The following is a 25,167-nucleotide window of genomic DNA, read 5'->3' as shown; positions in this document are numbered from 1 at the left end:
CAGACTAAACGTCTGCTAAACGGATATGGCGAGCGAAGCGAGCCTGACGGCTAGAATATAATATTCCCAGGATTGAAGTAGCAGTGCCCAATCAATTTTTCCGCGATAAATGCATTAAAATCTTCAACTTGGTGCCAACCTAACAAGTCAACTCAACTTAATGCCAACCTGACAAAATTATTAATTTAGTTGCCAGTTAACAACTGTTTCGAAGAGGTACTCTATCTAGATTATAGTTCTATAGTAACATATGATATGGAAATTTCAATTATAATTAGGAGATTGGGAGAGAAGAATATACATGCTAAAAGACGAACTTTAAACCCTTAAAAAAACCCTTAGAGTTAAAATATTGCCAAAGATTTCTTAGTGCGCCTCTAAGGGCCAACTGAACATACCTACCAAATTTGAACGTTTTTGGTCCGTAGATTTTCAGTTATGCGAGTGAGTGAGTGAGTGAGTGAGTGCCATTTCGCTTTTATATATATAGATCTCTTGTGTAGACAGTAGTTGTGAACAAAACAGCTGAAGATGTGGCTGGTAAAGCCACGAAAACAGGTTATATTTATATTATAGTATTTTATGATAATAAAAAGTGGTTGACAATTTCAATTTGTGTTTCAAAATAATTTTGATTTCATTGATATCCACATCCACAAAAAGAAAATTATTATAAGGATCCAACTTTTTTATTGATCACTGACAACACATAAACATTCAAAATTATTTAAGAAAGACAAACAATTATTCAAGATTACAATCAATATTGACATCAATACATTACAGATTGAATCATGGCACGCATACAATTAGTTTGTGATATGGCTGGATAGCTGGTACCAGGGGTTTGTACAGGTTATGCTGCAACAAAAAACATTGAATAATTATTAACTTGAAGACTTTTGAATCAACACCATGAACACTATGACCTATCAAAGTATCTAGCCTGGATTCGTGACAGTTAACAATGAAAATATAATTCCCATAAGTTCTAATGGTATGTTTCATATTTACTCGGTCTCGCTGAGTGGAAACATTCCAATTACAATTCATGGGAATCATATTTTCACTGTTCACTGTCACTGTTGTGTGCGAATCCAGCTTTAACCACTGAAACACCGACTGACAAAAGTAGAGCTTGTTCACATGACAGCGACTTACGCTCGGTTGTCGCGCGGTTGGCAAATCGCTCGATTTGCCAGCCTCATACACATGACAGCGATTCATGAGCGGTTTGCCCTCGGTTAAGGCTGTGCAAAGGCTGAAATTGAACTTTCTACTGGTGATATTTTTCAAAGTTTTTCGATTTGTATATCATCAAGCTATCAAAACGGAAAAGTTTTCTCAGAAAAACATTTTTTCCGATAATTACTTTTTGAGATATGAGCGCCTAGAGTTTAAATTTTAGTCCTCATCAATATAAAATACAATCTCCTTATGTCCAGGAAACATTAAAAAATAGAATAACTGGGATAATTAGAATTAATGGATTAATTAGAATTGATGGGATATATAGAATTAACTGGGATAAATAGAATAACTATTTATTATTTTGTCAAAATTATGTGGATAATCTTCATCAGAGTTGAAAATTTCCAGCAAAAAAAATTGAGTTTCATTGGTCTCGAACCCTTAACCATTCATACATGAGTTGCGCGTGCTACCAATTACGCTACGGAATCATTTGAACAATGCTCTGTTTTGTTGAGCTTTTATAGTTACGTAAACTTTGAATCACAAATTCAATACATTTGTTTTAATCATTATATTAGAATTATTGAATTAATTGAAATCGAATAAATTATTATTGAATAAATTACTTTAATTATTAAATCAATCACTAAATTAGAATTAATTGATTGATAGCAATACAACAAACGTCTATATTCATTCTCGGCAAATTCAGAATCGTTAAAAAAAATTGCAAGTTTATCAGTTAATTAGTTCAATATCGGGAGACCTAGCTTTGCTCTGGAGTGTAAAAGCATAGAAAATTTGTGACGAAAGATTGAATTTATAGTTTATATTTATTTATTCATTTTCTAAGTCGTACAATTATTTTTACAGTTATATGAGGACGCACAACAGGCTTATGCCTTTGTCACTTTACAAATTTGTCACTGTCACTTTTCAAATTTATACTACAGTCAAAATCAAAATCTAGATTAAGCTACTATCACTCATCAAAATAACAATCTATTCACACTTAAAAAACAAACTCATCATCAATTACAAATAGATATACTATGAATTCAATTTAGAATGATATACTAGGTTTGCTACAATATTTGTAAATATACTATGTACGACTAACAGCATCTAGTTACTATTTTGGACTTTTTGAAGTAAACATGTTTTCTACAAAAAAGAGAAATAAACGAAAATAGGTTTTTCTTGCTGAATTTTTCTCGTGAGCGTGAGATCAGCTGAATGATCCCACACATGCGCTCGTTCACTCACTTCCATTACGATATCGACAGACGACAAAATTTCCAGCTGTTTTTCCAAGGACATATTTATCCTTTCAATGTCCTTCAGCGAGTTATCCCAGGGTTGAGACCTAGTGCAATCGAATTTTCATATCATAAACCTACTTTGTTCCGAATCTCGTGAGAATCGTTAGAGCCGTTTTCGAGATACGGTCACAAACATATATATAAACATATAAACAGAAATTGCTCGTTTAATAAAAAAGGATAAGTGATAATGAGTCATTCATGTATCTCCTATCCCGTACATGTATAAGCCATATCCTTTCTTTATTAATAAGAAGAAGACAGAGCTATGCGAGTACTTACTTAATTTAGGCATGATGTGGGGTTTCAGACTTGCGAACAATTCTAGGGCAGCAATCAGGATAGGGCAAGCTAGAATCACCTGGAACTTTCTCCATTCCTGATCCCGCAGATGCAGCACCGCAACTGAAATTTTCAAAATAAAATTCAAATTTGAAAAGTAAATTGGATAAAAAAATTTTCATGGATGTGGAGGAGGAGCAGGAAGAGGGTGAAGGAGAAGAAGATGATGATGATGATGAAAAATAAGAATGAGAACAAGGAAAAGTAGTGGAGGAAATAGAAGATGAAGACAGAAAACAATGAAGAAGGAGATAGAGGAAGAAAACTATAGAGGAAGAAGAAGAAAAAAGTAGTGGAGGAAATAGAAGATGAAGATAGAGGAAGAAGAAGAAGAAGAAGAAGAAGAAGAAGAAGAAGAAGAAGATAGAGGAAGAAGAAGAAGAAGATGAAGAAGAAGGAAAAGTAGTGGAGGAAATATAAGATGAAGACAGAAAACAATGAAGAAGATAGAGGAAGAAGAAGAAGAAGAAGAAGAAGAAGAAGAAGAAGAAGAAGAAGAAGAAGAAGAAGAAGAAGAAGAATGATGATGATGAAGAAGAAGAAGAAGAAGAAGAAGGAAAAGTAGTTGAGGAAATATAAGATGAAGACAGAAAACAATGAAGAAGATAGAGGAAGAAAAAGAAAAAGATAGAGGAAGAAGAAACGAAGAAGAAGAAGAAGAAGAAGAAGAAGAAGAAGAAGAAGAAGAAGAAGAAGAAGAAGAAAACTCACGTTTCATGCGTGATTAGCATATGTTTTTCATCTTGGCGCCCACATATCATCTGTTTACATACTCCTTTTACCTGCCAAATCGCTCCTTGTTCATATTCTTTACCATTATACGTGCACTTTCCACATTTTGTATCTGAAATAATCAATTTTCAAAACATTAATTTCAGAATATTTATACATATTATATATACTGTCTAGTAAAGCCCTACCAAATTTATTGGCAAAGGAACAAAACATTATACATTCTTTATTGGGAAAAGAAAAGGAAAAAAAATACTATTTTGACACTTAGAACACATACTATAGTAAACACTTACTGTATAACTTATAATATAAATTTTATTTGACAGAAAAAGACGTCGATGTTGTCAATACCACTATATTTGTTCAAGAATTAATTTACATTTCAGAACCAGGTTCCCCACATCTTCAGCTGAACTAATGTTGTTTGTAATTGTTGAAGAATAACAAATAACCCCTTCAACAATAACAAACAACATTAGTTCAGCTAAAGATATATAAAAGATCACAAAAGATCACAGAGCTCTGTTGTTTGCTGATGACACATCGCTTATCTTTAACAATTATTTATTAGATAGTCTAGAAATAAATGCTTTTACTGGAGTACATCACATGTCCAATTCTTGAGCAAAGGCAATTAACAATAAATTAAGAAATGTCAATTCCTACAATTCAAAAGTAAATATAATTCAGTAGAGGATAGAGAAATAAATGTGTTTGTAGAGGAAAATGAATTAGACCAAGAAGAGAAAGTAGCATTCTTGGGAATTTTGTTGGACAGGAAATTAACATGGCATCCTTACATTGAGAGGATATGTAATAAGATATCATCTGGGGTATTTGTCCTGCGGCAGCTTGCTAGGCTGAATGATAAAAACTACTGTTAACTGCTTACCATGGACTTATACTATCTCATATTAGGTATGCTATTTTAGTATGGGGTAATTCATCTCAACAAAATGGACAGGGTGTTTAAGATTCAAAGAAGGCACTCAGATGTATAGAGAAAGTGAATAGGTTAGACTGTTGTAGGCCTTTATTTAAAAAGCTTGGTCTATTAACTGTGCCATCTTTGTATGTATATGAAGTTGTAATGCATGTGAAAACGAGTGGTGTGATCCAGAATTCAGATGTTCATGAGTATAATACGCGAAACAGAGCAGATTATCATATAATGGGTCACAATAGTAGGTTATTTGAACAAAAACCAGATTATATTGGTAGGAAATTTTATAACAAGCTACCTCAAATCTTGAAAAGTAATGATGATTTGAAGATTTTCAAAAACAAATTAAAAAATATTTAGTTGATAGAGCTTTTTATAGTGTACAAGAATTCCTTTCAACCTAAACTAGGTTGAACTACTTAGTGTTAGAATATTATTATGTAATAACATGACTTGTCTTATACTCCATGACTGGAGTCTTTAGGACGTAATCTTAAAAAAAAAAAAAATAATAATAATAATCAACATTAAAAGATATTTAATATCAATTAGCCCACATTCCATACAAGACTTTCTAAACTGATTATTGTGAATTATTATTTTATTTAATTATTTTATGACACTATTTATATTGTATAAATGCAATGATAAATAAAGAACTATTTGATTGATTGAAGATGTGGTAGGTATTACCATAGATAAACAATAGCATGAGTAGATATCCCATGATATAGGACGTTTATGTCGCAACTTTTACTGATATCTCAAGCCGATTATTATCGATTACTGTCGGTTTTTACTGTTTTGTTGGGGTGAGAGTGTATGAACGGCACAGAATGAGAGACTACCAGCGTCACACAGCTTCATGGGAAAGAACAACGTGGACTATCGGCTTGAGATAACAGTAAAAGTTGCGACATAAACGCCCTATACCATGGGATATCTACTCATGCTATTATTTCTCTATGGTTTTACCATGAGACCTGGTTCTGTAATTTAAATTAATTTTGAACAAATATAGTGGTATTGACAACATCGTCTTGTTCTTTCAATTATGGAGAAATACCACAACATCTCATACCATACAATCAATTTATAAATTTCATTGCCAAATAAGATGCCGATCAGCGTGAGCCCATCCCGATGATTAACTAGACCTGTATGAGATGGTAATACAATATTAATGAATCTTGTGCTTAACAGAAAATTATTGCTGAGGCCAACAATTTTCTTAATGTAAATAATGATAAAATTAACTCAATGTAATTAATAAACTCAATGTAAAACATTTAAATAATGATAAAATTATTCGAAAATCATTCATATTGGGATTCACTTTAAACTGTCAACGAAAGAAGACGTATCAAAGTGATAAAATGGAACAAACAAATGAGTCATGTTTATTTTTAGAAATAATCACTTAGAATACACAGTAAATTGAATAATGATAAACCATCAAACAAATTAAAAAATCAGTTGGCTAATTGAGCATAACCTTTGGATACTAATTTCACTCAGTTGCTAGTTCTAAGAAAATGTACAAATGATAATGATTTCATCTTAGTGGAACTACTAATTTGTTTGGGAAGAAGTTCAAAATCTAATGATTTCATCTTAGTGGAACAACTAATATGTTTGGAAAGTAGTTCAAAATCTAATGACACGCTTGTTGATTTTCCTCCAAGAGAGTTTGTGCTTTCTGAAATCGTTTAATGAGTTTGGTATTTTTTTCAAATCAAATCAATTTAAAAACAAAATAGATTTGTTTCAATCTCATTGTAGTTTGTTATAACTTAGCCTACATGGGAATGAAATAAATAAATATGAAAACTTGTGAGAATTTAGTAGGCTACACATCTTTATTGGTTGAGTATGAAATTAGATTGAAAATCTCGAAAACATTTAAAAATTGATGGTTTTGTTTATTATTTTTTGATACATATTAAATATGTTTTTTTGCTTCTTCACTCAACAAAGTCAAATGAAAAATATGTTCCAAACCAGCAACGTTAAATACGTGGTCTCAAATCTATAGCATAGAGAAACGATAGCATAGATATCCCATGGTATAGGGCGTTTATGTCGCAAGTTTTACTGTTATCCCAAGCCGATAGTTCACATAGTTCTTTCCTAAGCAGCTGTGTGACGCTGGTAGTCTCTCAAATTGTGCAGTTCATACACTATCACCCCAACAAAACAGTAAAAATTTACAATAATCGACAGTAATCGGCTTGAGATAACAGTAAAAGTTGCGACATAAATTCCCTATACCATGGGATATCTACTTACGCTATTGTTTCTCTATGTCTATAGTATACACGTAGGGGAAAGATAATTCACGAATGACGCATCATCACGTCTGAACTACTGACCTGATTAACTTGAAATTTTGCATATAGATTCTCAATTTACCGAGGATGGTTATAGGCCTATATTAAATTCTTTATGATTTCAGTAGGTCAAGTTTTTAATGGACCCTTGCGGAGCACGGGTTACCTGCTAGTTTATAATAACTAACACCAAAATGAGACACAATTATTACAACTTTTCATTAGTAAGTCTTGTTGGATTTCGTCAACTAGACTTACTAGTCTGTAACTATTGTACAATAGTACAATAGTACTATTAACTTACTATCTGTAAGTCTGAAAGCGTTTCAGGGCACTGTTTCCCATCTTCAACTGGCAAGGAGTATCTTAATACTTAGTGCTGGTTGCACAACAGCCGGTTAAATTCTAACCGTGATTAATTCCACGAGAACCAATCAGAGAAGCCGTCTTTTCAAAAACGCCTTCTCTGATTGGTACTCGTGAAATTAATCACGGTTAAAATTTAACCGGCTGTTGTGCAACCAGAACTAAGTATTAAGATACTCCTTGCCAGTTGAAGATGGGGGTCAGCGCCCTGAAACGCTTCCAGACTTGCAAGTAGTAAGTTAAAAGTAGGCTACTATTGTAAAAGTGAACGAACTTAGCCTTAAAGTTTAATAATTAGTTACCAATAGTTCAAGTTAGGATGAAAACCACGATACAAAATAATGTTCCTTACATGGAAACAATCTACTATGAAAGATAATAAACATTTATAATGAATTTGATACAGAGAGAGATCAACAAAAATAATACATGCAAACAACAACAACAACAATTCACATTAAAGCAAAATAAAAAGAGAATGGTGCAAAAAAAGGGTGGAAGATTGAAGGGTTTTTCCAACTATGGATATCCATGTACTAGGAAAACCTTCAATCCTTAATTAATTAATTTATTTATTCCAAGAAAACATAGAAAGGCTCTCAGACAAACTCCAGTACGAGCCTTAATGACACATATGATAGTACAACATTACAATTAACATACAAAAAAGAAAATAATATCGCACTTCATAAAATATTTACGATTTAGTATATAACTAATAAGATTAGAAGAGAACGATTTTTGGGTTAGATTCCGGAAAGTTAGTGAAGGGGTATAGGATGAAAGATACATATAGAAAGAAGAAACATTTGAAAAAAAGAGAGTTAGTAGAGCTCAAAAATAATATTTTATTCATCAATTGAGCAGCATAATTTTTCACAAGATTTTTTGAATATATTGTAGCGGTCATAGAAGGGGTCAAAGAATGGGTTTAGTCTATTGTACAATCTCATTGTTCTATTTAGGTAGGAATTGAAATGGTGAGCGGTTCTGACAAACGGTATTTGAAATAGCATATTAAGTCTTGGTCTATTGCATGGAAAATGGAAATTTAACAAATTGATGAAAAGGTGAAATAAACATTGAGATGTTCTACAAAAATAAACAATAAACAAAAATAAACAATAAAGAAAAATAAAAAATAAACAACAGAGATGTTCCACAACATATCTGTGCAAAGTGTTAAATTGATGAAATCTGGCATGAATATATTATTATTTAGAATTTCATATAATAACATTAATGCTCTAATGGATCTTCTGGTATTCAATTTTTGGACTTTAAATGTTGACCTTAAGATTTCAGTGGAAAAAGCTATTGGACAAAATGTAGCATACTTTTTGAAATAGAGATAACTTAATAATATATTTATTTTGAATAATTTCCAAATCATTAACGGCAGTGCTCTGTGAGGGCTCCCAAACAAGTGCTGCATACTCTAGCTTGCTCCTTAATGTTGCATTATAAATATTCAATATGACCTCACATCTAGTGAAGGGCTTACAATTACGAAAAATAAACCCTAGTGATCTATTGGCCGAATTCATGCCATGAGCCAAATGATCCCTGTATTCAAGTGCTGGGTCCATCAGGACTCCCAGGTCTCTCATACTCGTTACTCTGTCCAGAAAAGTATAATTTATTTTATAACTGTAATGTCTAGGATTTTTTTGGCCTTAAGAATGTGAAAAAGGTATCAGGAAAAGTAAATAGACGGTAGATATGAAAGGATGGGATGGGGGAAGAATAATAAGGGAAAGGATGGAAAAAGAAACCGATAGGCCCAGGTGTTAAAAAAAGATTTGAAGTACTAGATGAATCACAAAGGATTGCAGAATAAGCGAACACACAAGTCAGAAGAGTAAACTTTGTGAAACATCTCATAGATAGAAGAAGTAATTGCACTTGATCCTGGTGTTAATATCCTGTTTCAGTTATTTATCTTAAAACAAACGTTCCTGTAACTCTAAGGCAACAGCAACCGAAAATAGTGTTTGTCACATGGAAATAATCTCTACTGTGAAAAATAATAAAAAATCTGGTGTGGTGCACTCACACAACTTTCCTTGCCGTTATGAAAATTGATCAACTGACGCTAGTGTTCCCGCGCATCTCAAGTCTACTTTTCTAAGATCTGAGCCAGCTGGTGACAGGACAATAGCGCTGCAGACACACGAAGTCTGGTATTTCTTCATGGTGAATGATTTAATAGAAACAACAGTTGCCAACAGTTTGCAATTGAATAATCCTATTTTCTCGAATTTCGAGCTTATTTTCAATTTTAGGTGAAAATGTTACTGAACATTAATTGTAGAGATTTTTATGCTCAATCTTTTCCACTCGAATTTTTTCGTTTAAATTATATCTGAGACCTGATAATTGGAAATCTAAAATGAAACTTTGCATAGATGGGGCGTAGCTCCTGAAATTTTTACAGATATGGCACTTGTGGCAGTTGATAGAGCTTATCAATAACTTTTCTAGGTATGAATTTGATCAAAATCGTTGGAGCCGTTTTCGAGAAAATCGCGAAAAACCCTGTTTTTGACAACATTTTTGCCATTTTAGTCGCCATCTTGAATTGCATTTGATCGAAAATGTTCGTGTCGGATCCTTATAGTGTAAGGACCTTAAGTTCCAAATTTCAAGTCATTCCGTTAATTGAGAGATGAAATATCGTGTACACACACACACACACACACACACACACACACATACATACCAATACCAAAAAAACAATTTTTTGGACTCAGGGGACCTTGAAACGTATAGAAATTTGGAAATTGGGGTACCTTGATTTTTTCCGGAAAGCAATACTTTCCTTTCCTTAGTAATAGGGCAAGTAAAGTAATAATTTGTAAAATAAAATCAAAACGAACCTTCCTGTACCTCCAAAGCCACAGCTGCCTCATAAGCAGCTATCAACAGAGATGCAACCAAAGTTGCCACAAAAATAATTTGCACTGACTTCATTTTGACACCAGATAATCAGCAACTCAACTGCCTGAAATGTTTTGGCGTGGCTCGCTTATAAGCAACCCCTTCCACTTCCGCTGTATTCCAATATAGCACCAGTGTCCATCACCAAACTGTCAGCATTAGATGAATGCGGAACGTTGGTACTACTGACAAGGAATGCTGACAGTGTGTCCAACTTGACAGACTGTATTCTAATAAAGTACCAGTGTAGTGCAAACTTGTCAGTGTTGATCTAATGGGACGCGTTGGTGTAATGGATAAGGAGTGGTGTCAGTTTGAAGTGATTCTCATAGAAACTGGTAACGCCGACGCGTATCACCTTTTCCGTATCTTCGTCTGCCTACAGTGATTTGTCATCAGCTCTTCCTCTTCATAATAATACTTCTCAAAAAAGGACTTCTTCATACTTTTATTCATCCTCTCCAATCTCCTCCTCCACCAAAAAGGTTTGGTAGAGAGTTAGTGGGGAGGATATTTTGAATATTCTTTCCGAAGAATGGACATTGATATGTCCAAAGCTCCGCCAATTTATGTAGATGCATAACAATATAATTATTATCTATAGTTATTATATTAAAAATACTTTTTCATATCATATACAGTTCAATAATTATTTTCTTAGTCTATATTATGTAAATTCATCTATAATTTTGCTGTATTGTAAGCTATTGTATATAAGTGTATAAGCCAGTATATTGTAATCTACATAAATAAAGTACTCAATCAATCAATCTCTTCTTCACCTTGGAATCTACGTATTATATTCTGGCACCAATCCTAACCAAAATGTTATGTAGATGTTTCAACAGGTTAAGCGACAAGTGGTTGAAGATTCTAAAAACTTGAAAAATGCGATTTTTCTCTTACTGGTAGTTGTTTAAAGTTTGTTTTCAAGTAGTAGGATTAACACCTATCTGTGGTAAATCAGGCATAAATAAAATACGTAGAAGAATCAATAGTTATTTGTGAAACTAGAGCGCAAAGTGACAGTTTGCTGCACCGAAAGAAACGTTTACGCAAGAGCCGTAGGCGAGGGCTGAATGGTTTCTTGAGTGTAGCAGAGGAACTTTGCACACGTATTTCACATTAGATTTTTCCTACAGTTACCATTGAATATGAAAAGTGGTTGATTATGAGTAAAATGATGGCTGAAATCCATCAAATGTGTGTCTGTATAATTTTGTTATTAATAACAACTTGAATTTATTTTAAACTTGATAATCCAATTGAAAATTAATAATCGATAATTTATTCAAATTGAAAATTAAATTAATCCAATTAAATTGAAAAATTATGAGTAAATCTTAATTTCTAAATAATTTTTCAACCAATCAATTTATGAATGGAAAAAAATATTATTTGAAATAATGAATAATTAATTATATTAAAATGTATAATTTAATGAGTTATCATTTTTATTTATTTGAAAATCAGAAAAAATATATAGATAGAACAAATTCGCATTCGAAATACACACCAACAATGTCAACAGCTGATTGGGATGGCTGCAAGATAATACGCAAAGTATTAAGAGTACGCAAAGTAATACTTTGAGCACTAGTTCGGAAAAGTGATTCTTTGCGTTCTGTAATCAGTGCAGGAATGGTCACTTTTCAAGGTAACTGTAGGAAAAGAAAAGAATTGGCTTATACACGTAATAGGAAATTGGCTTATAAGGGATAGGAAATTCACGAATGACGCATCATCACGTCTCAACTACTCAACTGATTAACTTTGAAATTTTGCATATAGATTCTTAATTTACCGAGGATGGTTATAGGCCTATTTTAAATTCTTCAAGTTTTCAGTTAGTCAAGTTTTTTATTGGGCCCTTGCGAAGCACGGGTTACTTGCTAGTATTGATATAAACATATAAACTTTATCTGTTCCTTCACTACTGTTGCTATTGTTTGTGCAATATATTTTTACTAACAAATTGAGATATTAAGCTAATTTGTTTGAGATTTTTACGTCTTTTATATTCTTCATTCTTGTATTTGTAATCACGTTTAGCTGTATACATCTCATCTTCCTGCTTTTATCAAATTTTCAACATCATACTTTCTTTCCTTTTTCCAATCCCTTATCAATATGTATTAGATATTGCTTTGAATACGTATACCTATCTAATACTTATATAGCCCAATATTTTGATTGTAACACAGCTAATCTTAAGAACTGCTCCCACACATAGACGATATAGTCTATGTGGGTTCTAATATTCATTTTTTAATTGTCATTATGTTGTTAAAATTGTATGATACGTGAATAAATAAATTGAAATCTCCTAGTACATCCCTACTTAGAAAAAAACGAATCAAAAATCGTCTTTAATCAATCAATTTGCATAAGCTGATATCATCGCTGATAAATCATGATACAGCATAAACATGCTTACAGAATTTGTCGTGGTAATAATAATAAAAATCCTTAGACTTCACTGATCGTAAATTTAAGAATTCTTTTTAATGTGAGAAAAACTATTCTTCTAATAGTAATTTACAGCTTAGTAATCAAAGTTTTATATATATAATATATATATATATAATATATATATATATATATATATATATACTTTTCTATAGTTAAATTCGAAACATCAAGCTTTTCATTCAACCATAACTGATAGTTTAAAGTGAAGCTCACTATATCATTAATAACTTGAAGTATTGTTGAGTTATTTCACAATAACAAGTGAGTTATTTGACAAAAGTTATTAACTTACAATGAGAGAATAATTATTTAATAATAAATTAAGCATTTTGTAAGCTTCATGGTTGAAGTTTCATGCAATCTCTAAGTATTATTACTTACTTGATTCGAAATGAAGTTTTTACAATTTCACTGCAGTTGCTTCTCAAACTGCATAGCTTTGATGCTATTGCATCTCTAGGCGACTTTGATGGGACATAGTATTTTCTGAAAACAAAAAACGAAGAGGTGGATTTTGACCATGAATAGAAAATAATACAACGAAAATAAATGCGTAGCTTCGGTACGAATATGAAAATGTTTAATTTGAAAAATGTAAAAATTGGTTAGAAAACCAGAATTTGTAGAAATAAATAAATGAAAAATTTGACAGTAAAATTTTCAACCTTATTTTTTCTGCTGGCGTGATTACATTTTGTGATTAATAATAATTATTGCATTTTACTACTCTCAAAATTGAATACTACTCTCAAAAACACAAATATGTTGTAAAATTCTACACAGCTTTATTCGGTACACGACCATATCCGTCACCACACCGGTCACATTTTCAAGTTGACTGAAAACTTCAAGTCACAACAAGTTGACACGAAACCATGGTCGTGTACCGAATAAAACAGTGTAGAATTTGACAACATATGTGTGTTTTTATTCAATTATGGAACGGTTCTAAAATATTGAAAATGACTCAGTCGAATATTCTGAAAATATTAGGTGGCTACTGTGAATTCTGCTTCAAGAGTCACTCTCTCAAGCAAATTTTTGTTTACATCGTCGCTCGGCTCTCAGAATAATCTATGAAATGACGTATTAAGCTGGATTCTCACATGTCAGTATCAGTGAACTTGTTCGGAACATTTTGGTATTTATTCTCATGAGCCATAGACAAGATAAATTTCCAATCTATGTTTGGTTTTGAAGCATCTAAATTTGAAAATCTACGTTGTGAAAATAATTAAGGACTGAACATTTTGTGAAGTGAACAACTACAAGACTTAACCTATTTCGGACTATGTGTGACCGTATCTAAATTTGGGAGAGGAATAGCACAAGGTCACAAGAGATAGAAACAACACTGAATAATAGCGGCGAAACGTAGTTGGTTGGTGGTAGTTGGTTCGGAGCCCACCTAAATCTGTGGGTCGACTAATTACCCACGCACAAGCCTGAAGCTTATGTGGGCATCACCCTCAGCAAAACAAAACAAACTTAATTTTTTTTCTTCCTATCATTTTGATGATGTACGATACTTATTGTATCAATGAAAAATAAGTATAGATTTAAAGCCGGAAGCACAAAAGCCGGTTAAATCTTAACCGTGATTAATTCCACGAGAACCAATCAGAGAAGTCGTCTTTTCAAAAAAGCCTTCTCCGATTGGCTCTCGTGAAATTAATCACGGTTAAAATTTAACTTGCTTTTGTGCAAGCGGCACATAATGTGATAAATTTTTCCATGTAAAAGTACTAAAAAAATTTTCACTTTTTGTGTAGTTGAGAAGTTGATATTGTGGTAATTATTCATATTGAATGAAAAAGACTAAGAAATTGTCAAAAAACCACTGATTTATTGATAATTAGAAAGACCGGTTTCGGTTATTACACCATTGTCAATCTCTGATAAACCTGTTTATCAGATCCGGTCTTTCTAATTATCAATAAATCAGTGGTTTTTTGACAATTTCTTAGTCTTTTTCATTCAATACTAAAAAAATAGTTTTTCAGGGCCCAGTCACACAGAGAGCGATCTGCGGTCCTTTAAGTATTTATACCTATATCTAAATCTTGAGGTGCATTTTCGTTTGTGCGTAAATTTCCCGCAGTCGACGACGAAAAGCATTGTTGAAATTCATATTATCCAAATTTCAAGTATGCTAAAACAGCTGATCAAATAACTTTTCATTATTTTTGTCTTTATTATTAAAGAAGTAAACATTTCTAACAATATCAACATATTGCCATTTAAATTTAAAAGTATGAAAAAGTATAAGCTCAACCTGTCCCATTGAAGCACAATTGAACATGATATTTTAGGTTATGTAGACAAATTGAAATCTACCCAATCTGAGATTCTCTCCCTGTCGAGGTCGACGACGGCATTTACGCACAAAGGAAAACCCAGCTTTAGAGAGCGACTCAAGATATCGACATAGATCCCCATAGGATCGCAGTGTGGCCGGGCGCATAGTACCTGACTTTATGAGTTCATATTTATTTGTAATTTTACAAGTTTTTGTGAGGAATGAGGAACCCACTCACCTCTCCGCAATGAGGACAATCACCCGAGATAAGATTGAAACTGGGCTCATTGGTCGGTACCGCGTGAAGCCACTGGATGAGGCACGATACATGAAACAACGAGGCACATTTCTCATTGTTGCAGATCTTAGCCGGTAGCAGATCATCGTCAGATCTCAGCGCGAAACAGATCATGCACTCCTCGCCATCAACCAACAGTTGAGAGCTCTCCTCTGGTTGGTCACCGCTGTTCTGACTGGGAGCCAATGGCAGCTCTCCTACTTCCATCAGAGTGGTTAGGTTGTCGACGAAAAACTGTCCCTCGTCCCACCCGTGTATCTTCAAGTTACGTTGCATGTTAGTCCTCAAAGGTAGGACATCCTTTTCGGGGCCAAGAAACTTCACCTCAGGACACGCGTTGGGAAACAACGGGTTGAGAGTGACAATGATCGAAGTGGTCTGATCGATCACAATCCGACAGTAGGTGTCTTTCTTGTGGGACACGGCCGGATCGATCACCCAACAACTGCCCCTGATCTCATCGTAGATCCTCCAGAACACCTCCAGCTCCCCCACCGCACCCACAAACGCGCCGTACATCTGGGTGATGGTGTCGCAACTGGTGATTCGGTGCATCACAGTGTCGGGCAGATCTAGGAACTCGACCACTGGTGGGGATTGCGGGTAGTTGTCGGGCACCTTGAGGTCCATGCGATGCTTGTAGCCACTGGAGTCCACCACTGATAGACTGAATCTGGTCAGATTGTCGCCCACTCCTGAGATTTTCCAGCTGTCCAAACATTTCAGCTCCGATAGTATTCTATGGTAACGCTCTACCATACTGATCGTTGTTTGTTTCAATTCTTTCAGGTTTGTGAAATCTCCGTTTAGACTGGATTGTGCCTGAAAGAGAAGTGGAGTTGAAGTTATATGAAAGGAGTTAGATATGAAGTTAGAGTTAACAATAATTAGAGTGAATAGTGTTACTTTTGAACAATTAATTACGACATAGCAGTCAGGTATCGTAGTCATACTTAGTCATACGTAGTCATATCGTAGTCATCACAGTCACTCATACCTGACTGTAATTAATTGTTCAAAAGTGATTATTTAACAAGCTGGATATAAAAACTGGATATAAAAAACTGGACATACAGTAATTTCTTCTTCCATTTAGATATATGACTCGAGATTTCTGCTCCAGCATTTTTTTTTTCATTAGTTTTTTCATTTTTCAGTGGACTCGCTTAACTTTATTTTGAGTACCTATTCCTCTGTTTTCTTCCTTCCCCCCATTTCTCCCTTCCTTTTTCCCTCATTACTTCTCTTCTCTTCTTTGCCTGCCTATTACATGGGAAACCATAGTTGGCTAGGTATCTTCCTCTCTTTTTTTTCTCTTCTCCAACACACCCAAACACTAAGCCCATGGTTTTTTATATTTGTAACATTTTATTGTGTTTTATTTGTTTCGTAAATCTTTGTAATTTTGTTTTGTCTTGTTTTGTGTGTTTTTAATAAATTGAATTGAATTGAAGCAGTTCGTAATGGAATCAAACATTGAAGAGTTAATAGTGTTATTGAGTATAGTATTACCGTCTCCTTTCCTTCAACTTCATCTCATATCTAACTCCTTACTCTAATGGAGATAAATTGGAAATAGCATTTGTTCAAATGCTAATTAACGAATAATCATCATTAAACGGAAATCCCAATTAAATGCTGTAAATAACCCCGAAGACTTCTGCTACTGCAAATATTGACAAGAGGGTAAACAGCTAGATGGAAATTTGATGAGCGCTACTATTCAAAAATTATTTGTCAGCCAGGGAAACAAATAATTTAAAAACAATAAATTTCCCGGACTGACAAATAATTTTTGTATAAAAATTAATAGAAACAATATAAAACTTGTAGTATCCTTTTTACTTATACAAGTTTTATATTGTTTTTATTGATTAGAATAAATTAGCCCATATAAGTGAAGTGTTTTTAATTTTTGAATAGGAGCGCTCATCGAATTTCCATCTAGCTGTTTACCCTGTTGTCAATATTTGCAGTAGCATAAGCCTTCGGGGTTATTTACAGCATTTAATTGGGATTTCCGTTTAATGATGATTATTCGTTAATTAGCATTTGAACAAATGCTATTTCCAATTTATCTCCATTAGAGTAAGGAGTTAGATATGAGATAGCAAGTTAAATGAAAGGGACGGTAATACTGTATTCATTAACACTATCCAATATGGAGGTTCAATTCTTTGATGTTTGTGAAATCTCTGTTTAAACTGGATCGTATCTAAAATAGAAGTAAAATAGCTTTATTAGATGAGTTTATTTATTAGAAATTTATAGTTGGTGAGAAACTCTTTTCAACAACATTATCGGGTATAAATCTCCGTTCAAACTGGAATGTAACTGAAATAGTAGAATTATATTTAGAAAATTAGGGGCTGCAATACTATATTCATTAACACTATGCAGTACATAATTATAGTTACAATTCTTTTAGGTTTAATGATTCCACGTTTAAACTGAATTATACCTGAAATAGTAGAGTTGAAGTTATAATTGAATGGCATGAGGCTGCACTACTGAATTCAGCAGCATTCTCTAGTTAATGAAATTGTTGATAGTTATTATTAAACGAAATTCCAATTAAATGCTGTAATTCACCCCGAAGACTTCTGCTACTGCAAATATTGACAACAGGGTAAACAGCTAAATGTGAATTCGATGAGCGCTCCTAAACAAAAATTATTTGTCAGCCCGGACAATATTTAAAAGAAATATAATTTTTGTATAGTAGCGCTCATCGAATTCCCATCTAGCTGTTTACCCTGTTGTCAATATTTGCAGTAGCAGAAGTCTTCGGTGTGAATTACAGCAATTAATTGGAATTTCGTTTAATAATAATTATTCATTAATTAGCATTTGAACAAATGCAACTTCCAATTTATTTCCATCTGTAAAATTGTGGACTGATGAACTGAAATTTAGAGAGCGATAGGCCTAATAATAATAATAATAAATGAGGAACATTAACAAGTATGACATAAATTTAGAGAACCATAATTATAACAAAAGATTGATTGATTGAGTACTTTATTTATGTAGATTACAATATATACTGGCTTATACACTTATATACAATAGCTTACAATACAGCAAAATTATAGATGAATTTACATAATATAGACTAAGAAAATAATTATTGAACTGTATATGATATGAAAAAGCAATTTGTAATATATAACTATAGATAATAATCATATTGTTATGCATCTACATAAATTGGCGGAGCTTTGGACATATCAATGTCTATTCTTCGGAAAGAATATTAAAAATATCCTCCCCACTAACTCTCTACCAAAATGAGAAACATGAGCAAATATAATAAAATTTAGGGAACCATAATAATAATAATAATAATAAATGAGAAACATTAGCAAGTATAATATAAATAGCGAGCTATCAAGAATTAATCAATTAAGAACATAATTAATAAATTGGTAACATTAGCAAATAATATATATAAATTTAGAAAAACATAATAATAATAAATTAGAAAGTATAATATAAATAGCAAGCTGTCAAGTATGAATAGAACCAAAATATCTACATATCTACAACAACGCAGAAATTATCAGATAGTCTCAAATTTTAACGACATTGCAATCAATAATTATCTTCACTTTGATAGGCTTACTATGGAGATTATTCATGTCGGTGATCCAATCATCTTTATTACCATACAAGTTGAGAGTAGTAAAAATTCGCAGTGAAAATTAAAGAATGATTAATTGACCGAGCGAAGTGAGGTCTAAGATTCAAGTCGACGGTTTGGCATTTCTCTTGTTTAAATGTTTGTATGTTTAAATGTTTATATGTTGCGCATTTACGGCGAAACGCGGTAATAGATTTTCATGAAATTTGACAGGTATGTTCCTTTTTTAATTGCGCGTCGATGTATACACAAGGTTTTTGGAAATTTTGCATTTCAAGGGTAGTATAAAAGGAAAAAGGAGCCTCCTTCATACGCCAATATTAGAGTAAAAATCAGACTATAGAATTATTCATCATAAATCAGCTGACAAGTGATTACACAGATGTGTGGAGAAGCCAGTCTATTGCTGTATTTCCATAAGGTCTATAGTTTCAATCAGGTACTTGTGGATGAGAATACTGCATGAGGTCTACTGTTCACAGAACTACTAGTACTAAGATGTATAAAATACACTCAATATCTATTTACATCCATTTCGCAAAGAATAGATTTAGATGGATATAACTTGGTTCAGGAAAAATTAGACTTACAATCAAGTTACAAGAAGTATTGTATTATGGTTGCTAATGAAATTTTAATTGTACACATTCAAAAGTAATAAAAGCTTGGCACATTTATACTCTGGGCTCTAGAATATTTTTCCTTCAAGACTATATTCAGCATTACGATTTATTTGAAATATAATCACCTCATATTCCTGTAGATGTAACAAAACCTCAGTCAGGGACACGTTCTTGTTTTTCTTCTGCAACATAAAGAACATTATTAATACTAGTAATACATGGTACCGATACTGCAATACTACTTTTATTACTAACATTACCTACTTTTATAATATTCTTTGCAATTCAAGTTTGAAGTTTTCTGAATATTTGTAATTGATTTAATTCAATTTAGAAGTATTTTTTCAATTTAAAAATGATTTTTGTTTATTTTAAATTGTAAATTGAGTGTGTAACTGAATAATGTTGAAGTGACACATAACCTAGCTACATTTGGACTGTTGCATAAATTAGAATTGGAACCGTTTTGGGCTTATAAGCCTGTCGTACTTTTCTGTAAGTTGTGTAATTCTAAATGATTAAATAAAAAAATAGAATTGTAATTATTATTTGAATTGCGTGGTGATAGGCTTTATGAGAAGCGTAGTAATAAATAATTAAGTAGCTTCCGGTAGACCAGCATATAGTTAGAAATGTAGTTTGAATTCAGTCATTCATCCAAACAGAAATTTTAATTCAGTATTCATTTTAATTTCAGCTTGATTAACTGAACTGCTTGCTTGAGTAAAGTCCTATACAAGGTCTGAATTTATTAACGTAAGAACGGTCGCTTTTTCTCGCACACAGGCTTTGCTCATATGAGGAAGCTTCTTCAAGTTTGTTCAAGTATATTGCATGATATTATATTGTTTGTACTTTCTAAAAAGAAGAAGAATAAAGATAATTTCAATTCAATTTGAAAAGCTGTAACAGCTGTGTCTAGTGGAAAGTTGTGTGTATAATATACTATATAGGCTATTAAAACAAATAATAATATTATTGGTTGATAAATTATCATGCAATTAAAATTTCTAAATGAGTATTTTATTCCATTTTGCACCACAGTGCACAGCGAATGTTACTACAGTAACTTTGTGGAAAGTGACCGCAATAAAATAACGAAACTTGTCATTCGCGAGTTTACTGGAGTCAAAAAATCAAGAAAGCATCAGTTTCGCTAGTTAACATTTCAAATTGTACAGGAAAGGGAGAAGATACAGATTCACGAGTTTGCCATGATGAACTATACACTAAAAGCAGATAATTCCACCAGAAAACTCATTTTTGCAAAATTGTTAGTTTCGCGAGTTTACCAGTGGACCGACGATATTTTTGGCTTCAAAAGTTTCTGAAATAACTTAATTTATTCAAAGTGCGGTGATATCAAGTGCAAAATTTGACTATAATTTGGTATTTTAATAATTCTTAATTCAAAATCTCTAGCTAATATATATTCTTGGACAGAACTTTGAACTTCAATTTTTCTCAGTAAGAACATAACCTATTTTTTCGAACATTTTATTATTTATCAAAATCTGGGAATAGAATACTTTTGGGCTATGCCTGTTGTTCTATCCCGATCATATTCATATGATTTGTAATTATATCAACGAATAAATAAATACCATGAATTTCAATTGACGCAAAAAGAGCATGCTTTAATACGAATTAAATTTGAGTACAATATTTCATTTCATTTTTATTTCACCACCTACAGAACAAGGATGAGGGGCACGTCAAGGAAGCGAATGAAAGTCGCTACTTGTCAATCACACTCTTCACTGGAAATTCCTTCAGTGAATAAGTGGATTGTCCCAAAGGTATTTTTTTAGAGCTTGATTAAATAGTTTAGGCTCTTTATAATTTTTATATTATTAATACATTACCATATATAATTGAATTACTACTGAATCAATTTAATTTATTCAACAAACCTGTTTGAGAAAGGCCTCCATTTTTGGTTGTAATGCTGCAGGTTGAATCATCATATCTTTCACAGAAGGGTAGTGCGGTGTCGATATTGAGATCATGATTTCCTTGCCAGCCTGAAAAATTATTAATGAAGTATAAACGAGTTAACTGTGAAAAAATGAATTTTATACAGTCACTATTTCTCTTTAGCTTTAAGTTAGTTTTTAGTTTTTGACTTTTTCATGTATGTTTTGGAAAGAAATAAATGATTGATTGATTGAAGTTAGAACCATTGAATTAAGTGAAGCAGTTGGATACCAGCAAGTTCGAGAGGGTTGTGACCGGGTTTTTTGAGAGCCAGGGCTTATTATGATGTACAGGTATTTTTAGACGATGACCTGTCTCAAATACTGTCTGGCTAACTTGCCAGTAAGTCAAAGAGCAAGGCATTATATGTTAACTAAGAGTGCTTTATCTTGATCACTGCCATCTTGATAAATTAATGTTTTTTTTTTTTTTGTTTCTGACTTTCATTGTGAAATGACGCCATCGATTCCACAAGTGTGGGTGAAGAATAAGGTATAAGAATTTGCGGTAGCTTAGTTATAAATAATTTATAATGTAACCCATTTGTTGATGTAGTTCATCAATTTCATCTCCTACCCATTCTAAGGGGCGATCAACTTAATTAGGCTCGTATTATATTAGGCCACCAGTGGGTCGCCAAGTGTCCAAGCCAGTCGCGGAGCACTACTTCTTACGGCACTAATCACACTCTTGAATCGCCAGAATGTGGCGACCCGGCTCTCTCGAATGTGTTCTCTTGAAGGCGGCCTCATCCAACTGCTTCACACCAGGAGGCAGCTTTTTGAAGAATTTCCGGGCAGAAATCCTATAACTGGCCTGCGATCGGTGGAGGCGTCTCTTGGGGACATCCAAGAGCACACGGTGCCTGGTGTTGTGAATGTCACTACGTAGTAGTGACTACATCCTGGTAGTGAATGTCACTACGGGCAGCCAGAGTATGCTGTATCCTCTTACAAAGCACCAAGCACAGAATGATGTAATGGCTGATGACCGTCAGTACACCAAGTCAAGCGAAGATGGGATTACATTGTGCAATATGGTTGCTGCCTGATATGATTCTCTTAACCCTCTTTTGCAGCCTAAGGACATAAGCCTAAGTGTGACCCCACAGGAGCATTCCATAGGTGATGTGTGTTTTGAATTGTAAATTGCGTGTGTAATAGGAGAATGAGTGACACATAACCTAGCTACATTTGGACTGTTGTATAAATTAGAATTGGAACCGTTTTGGGCGTAAGCCTGTGGTACTCTTCTGAAAGTTGTGTAATTCTTGAGATGATAATTCTGAATGATTGATTGATTGAATGTGGCAATGGAAGAGAGTGTGATACATCACTACAAGATACTTCTCAGTCATCAACCAGGCCCATCATCTTGAGCAGCAGGAAGCAAATGGGGAGAGTCGGCTGGTTATCTGCTGTATAATTATGACTGCCCCAGCTAAGTTTGCAGTACAAGACAAAACCAGCTTTACTGGATTCCTGGTGTTCCAGCTTTCTATACACACGGACACGAATAGTGCCTCTCTGGAGTTCTACTGCCATCTCAGCCTGGTGACCTGATCTGATACAAGCCTTAGCTATCATTTCTTTTTTGGAGAAACAAATTACAATTGTTCCAAACTTCAAAAATGGCATAAATTCTGTGATATTACATTTTCTCAATAAAAATCGAATCTTCGATTCAGTGTTTATAGTGTTCTGATAATTTCTTCAGGCAATTCTTTAAATAGTGCGCAATGACCTTGAATGAGTGATGATACTGTCATAAAAAGAAAAAGTTTATTAATATTTTTAATACATTATTCCAAAGTATATTAATACCGTACTATAATGTGATTATTTTGCCTTATCATTGATTGCAGATCACCAGTTATAAGACGTAACGGAATGTAGGAAAATTTCAATATTTTAAATTTCCCTCTAGCATATTTTCTAATTAAAACGACATAGGAATATTTTCAACGAACAAGTTTAGTTTACGCCTTCTGAGGTTTGTACCTCAATACTGCAAAATGTACTTTAATACTTCACAATATGGCAACATGCTTTTAAAGCAATTTGCAGATTTGATAGGCAACCTTAAGTATAGGCTAAAAAAAGCAATATTACCTTTGTGATGAGAAACTCCTTCCCAATAATTGCACTTGTTATCAGGAATTATCATTGAAAATATTTGAGCATTCTCATATAGTCATCCATTTTAGTATTCATTATTTTTGTTAAAATAGAAGCAAATTAATCAAGCACCTAATGACTCTGGATTATGATTGAATAAGCTTATCTGAAGAATTAAGTTATTGAAGAATTAACTACAAGGATGCAATAGATACTAAAAAATTGAAATAAGACATATAGAACAATAGGTTGAGCAAATCAAAAGGTTAGAAACTAGAAAACATAAATATAAGAATTATTAATTATTCTACTGAGCAGTACAAAAACAAAATTTCATATTACTATCATAATTCATAACATAACCTAAAAATATACTTTAAAAGCAGAGAGCACTTTGATCAGGAGCTTCTCTTTGTCTCAGAAACAGAGTAACGGCCAGCAACAGTCACAGTTATAACATAGTTATTCAAAAGTATTCTTTGAGTATCTATAGTGAGGTCCACGTTATAATGGTAGTGTACGATTGCAATGGTGTTGCTATCCTTGTCTGTTCACAAATGTGAAAGAGTTAGGGGTTAGTTTTTTTAGGTTATATTTATAATGTTTTATTAGGATAGGTTAGGTTTCTGCTTTAAAATTACAATATGCTAGAAGGGGCTAGGGTCTAGGTGGAGTTATGTTTTTTGATGTTTCAAAGGTAAAGGATAGGTCAGGGGATAGGATTTTGCTTTGAACCACATGTTTGTGAACATGTTTTGAAATGAACCGCATGTTTGTGAACATGCTCATGAAATGAACCACATGTTTGTGAACATGTTCATGAAATGAACCACATGTTTATGTTTTGTTCTAAAGATGACAAAAAATCTAAAGTATAAATGTGAAAGGGTTAGAGGTTAGGTTTTATTTAGGTTATATTTAATAATGTGTTATTAGGATAGGTTAGGTTTTTGCTTTGAAATTGCAATATGCTAGAAGGGGCTAGGGTGCAGTTAGAGTTATGTTTTTTGATGTTTCAATGTGAAAGGATAGGTTAGGGGGTTAGGATTTTGCTTTGAAATCTAAATTATTAAATGTGAAGGGGTTAGGGTTAGTGGTTAGGTTTTTTTGGATTATATTTAATAATTTCCATGAGGTTAGTTAGGTTTTCACTTTTAAATTGCAATATGCTAGAAAGGCTAGGGTCCAGGTAGAATAATGATTTTTGATATTCAAAGGTGGAAAGATAGGTTAGGATTTTGCTTTGAAATTGCAATATGCTGGAAGGGATTAGAGGTTTTTGAAATAGTTATGTTATTGTGTTAAAATGTAAAAGGGGAGGTTGAGGGTTCGGCTTTTGTTTTGAAATGACAATATGCTGACTTAGTTATAGTGTTTTTTAACATCAGTTAAATAACAACTGTTATATTTATTAATTCTATTTTTCAAAAGTACTTTTCTTTTATCAAATAAAATGATAATATATTGATTATTATATGAATTTAATGATAAATCATCATTGGATAATATATCTCATCAATAGAATGACGATTGGCTCCAGTTACAGTGCTCGGTAACCATCATCAC

At 33.0% G+C, this 25,167-nt stretch overlaps 1 protein-coding gene across 1 annotated transcript; it reads right to left on the bottom strand.

Annotated features, from left to right (window-relative positions):
- Positions 1-664: 664 nt before the first annotated feature.
- LOC111061540 (E3 ubiquitin-protein ligase FANCL) lies at positions 665-23,997 on the bottom strand. The gene is made up of 8 exons (XM_039431783.1): positions 23,596-23,997; positions 21,421-21,531; positions 19,633-19,689; positions 15,182-16,063; positions 13,026-13,130; positions 3,570-3,702; positions 2,799-2,921; positions 665-861 (listed from the first exon to the last, which is right to left on the bottom strand). The coding sequence occupies exons 2-5, from the start codon at positions 21,514-21,516 to the stop codon at positions 13,101-13,103; spliced, it is 1,065 nt and encodes a 354-aa protein (XP_039287717.1). The 5' UTR covers positions 21,517-21,531; positions 23,596-23,997; the 3' UTR covers positions 665-861; positions 2,799-2,921; positions 3,570-3,702; positions 13,026-13,100.
- Between the last annotated feature and the right edge of the window lie 1,170 nt (positions 23,998-25,167).

Source organism: Nilaparvata lugens, chromosome 6, assembly GCF_014356525.2.
Source record: "Nilaparvata lugens isolate BPH chromosome 6, ASM1435652v1, whole genome shotgun sequence".
NCBI classification, from domain to species: Eukaryota; Metazoa; Arthropoda; class Insecta; order Hemiptera; family Delphacidae; genus Nilaparvata; species Nilaparvata lugens.
The sequence above is the reverse complement of the archived record's forward strand: the minus strand, read 5'-3'. Positions and strand labels throughout refer to the sequence as shown.

Coding starts and splice junctions, on each gene's coding strand:
- LOC111061540 (XM_039431783.1), bottom strand. CDS start 21,516: ATGATCTCAATATCGACACCGCACTACCCTTCTGTGAAAGATATGATG. Junction 19,690..21,420: donor TGGAGGCCTTTCTCAAACAG/GTTTGTTGAATA, acceptor TTTATGTTGCAG/AAGAAAAACAAGAACGTGTC. Junction 13,131..15,181: donor ATTGTCCTCATTGCGGAGAG/GTGAGTGGGTTC, acceptor TTTTGTTTTCAG/AAAATACTATGTCCCATCAA.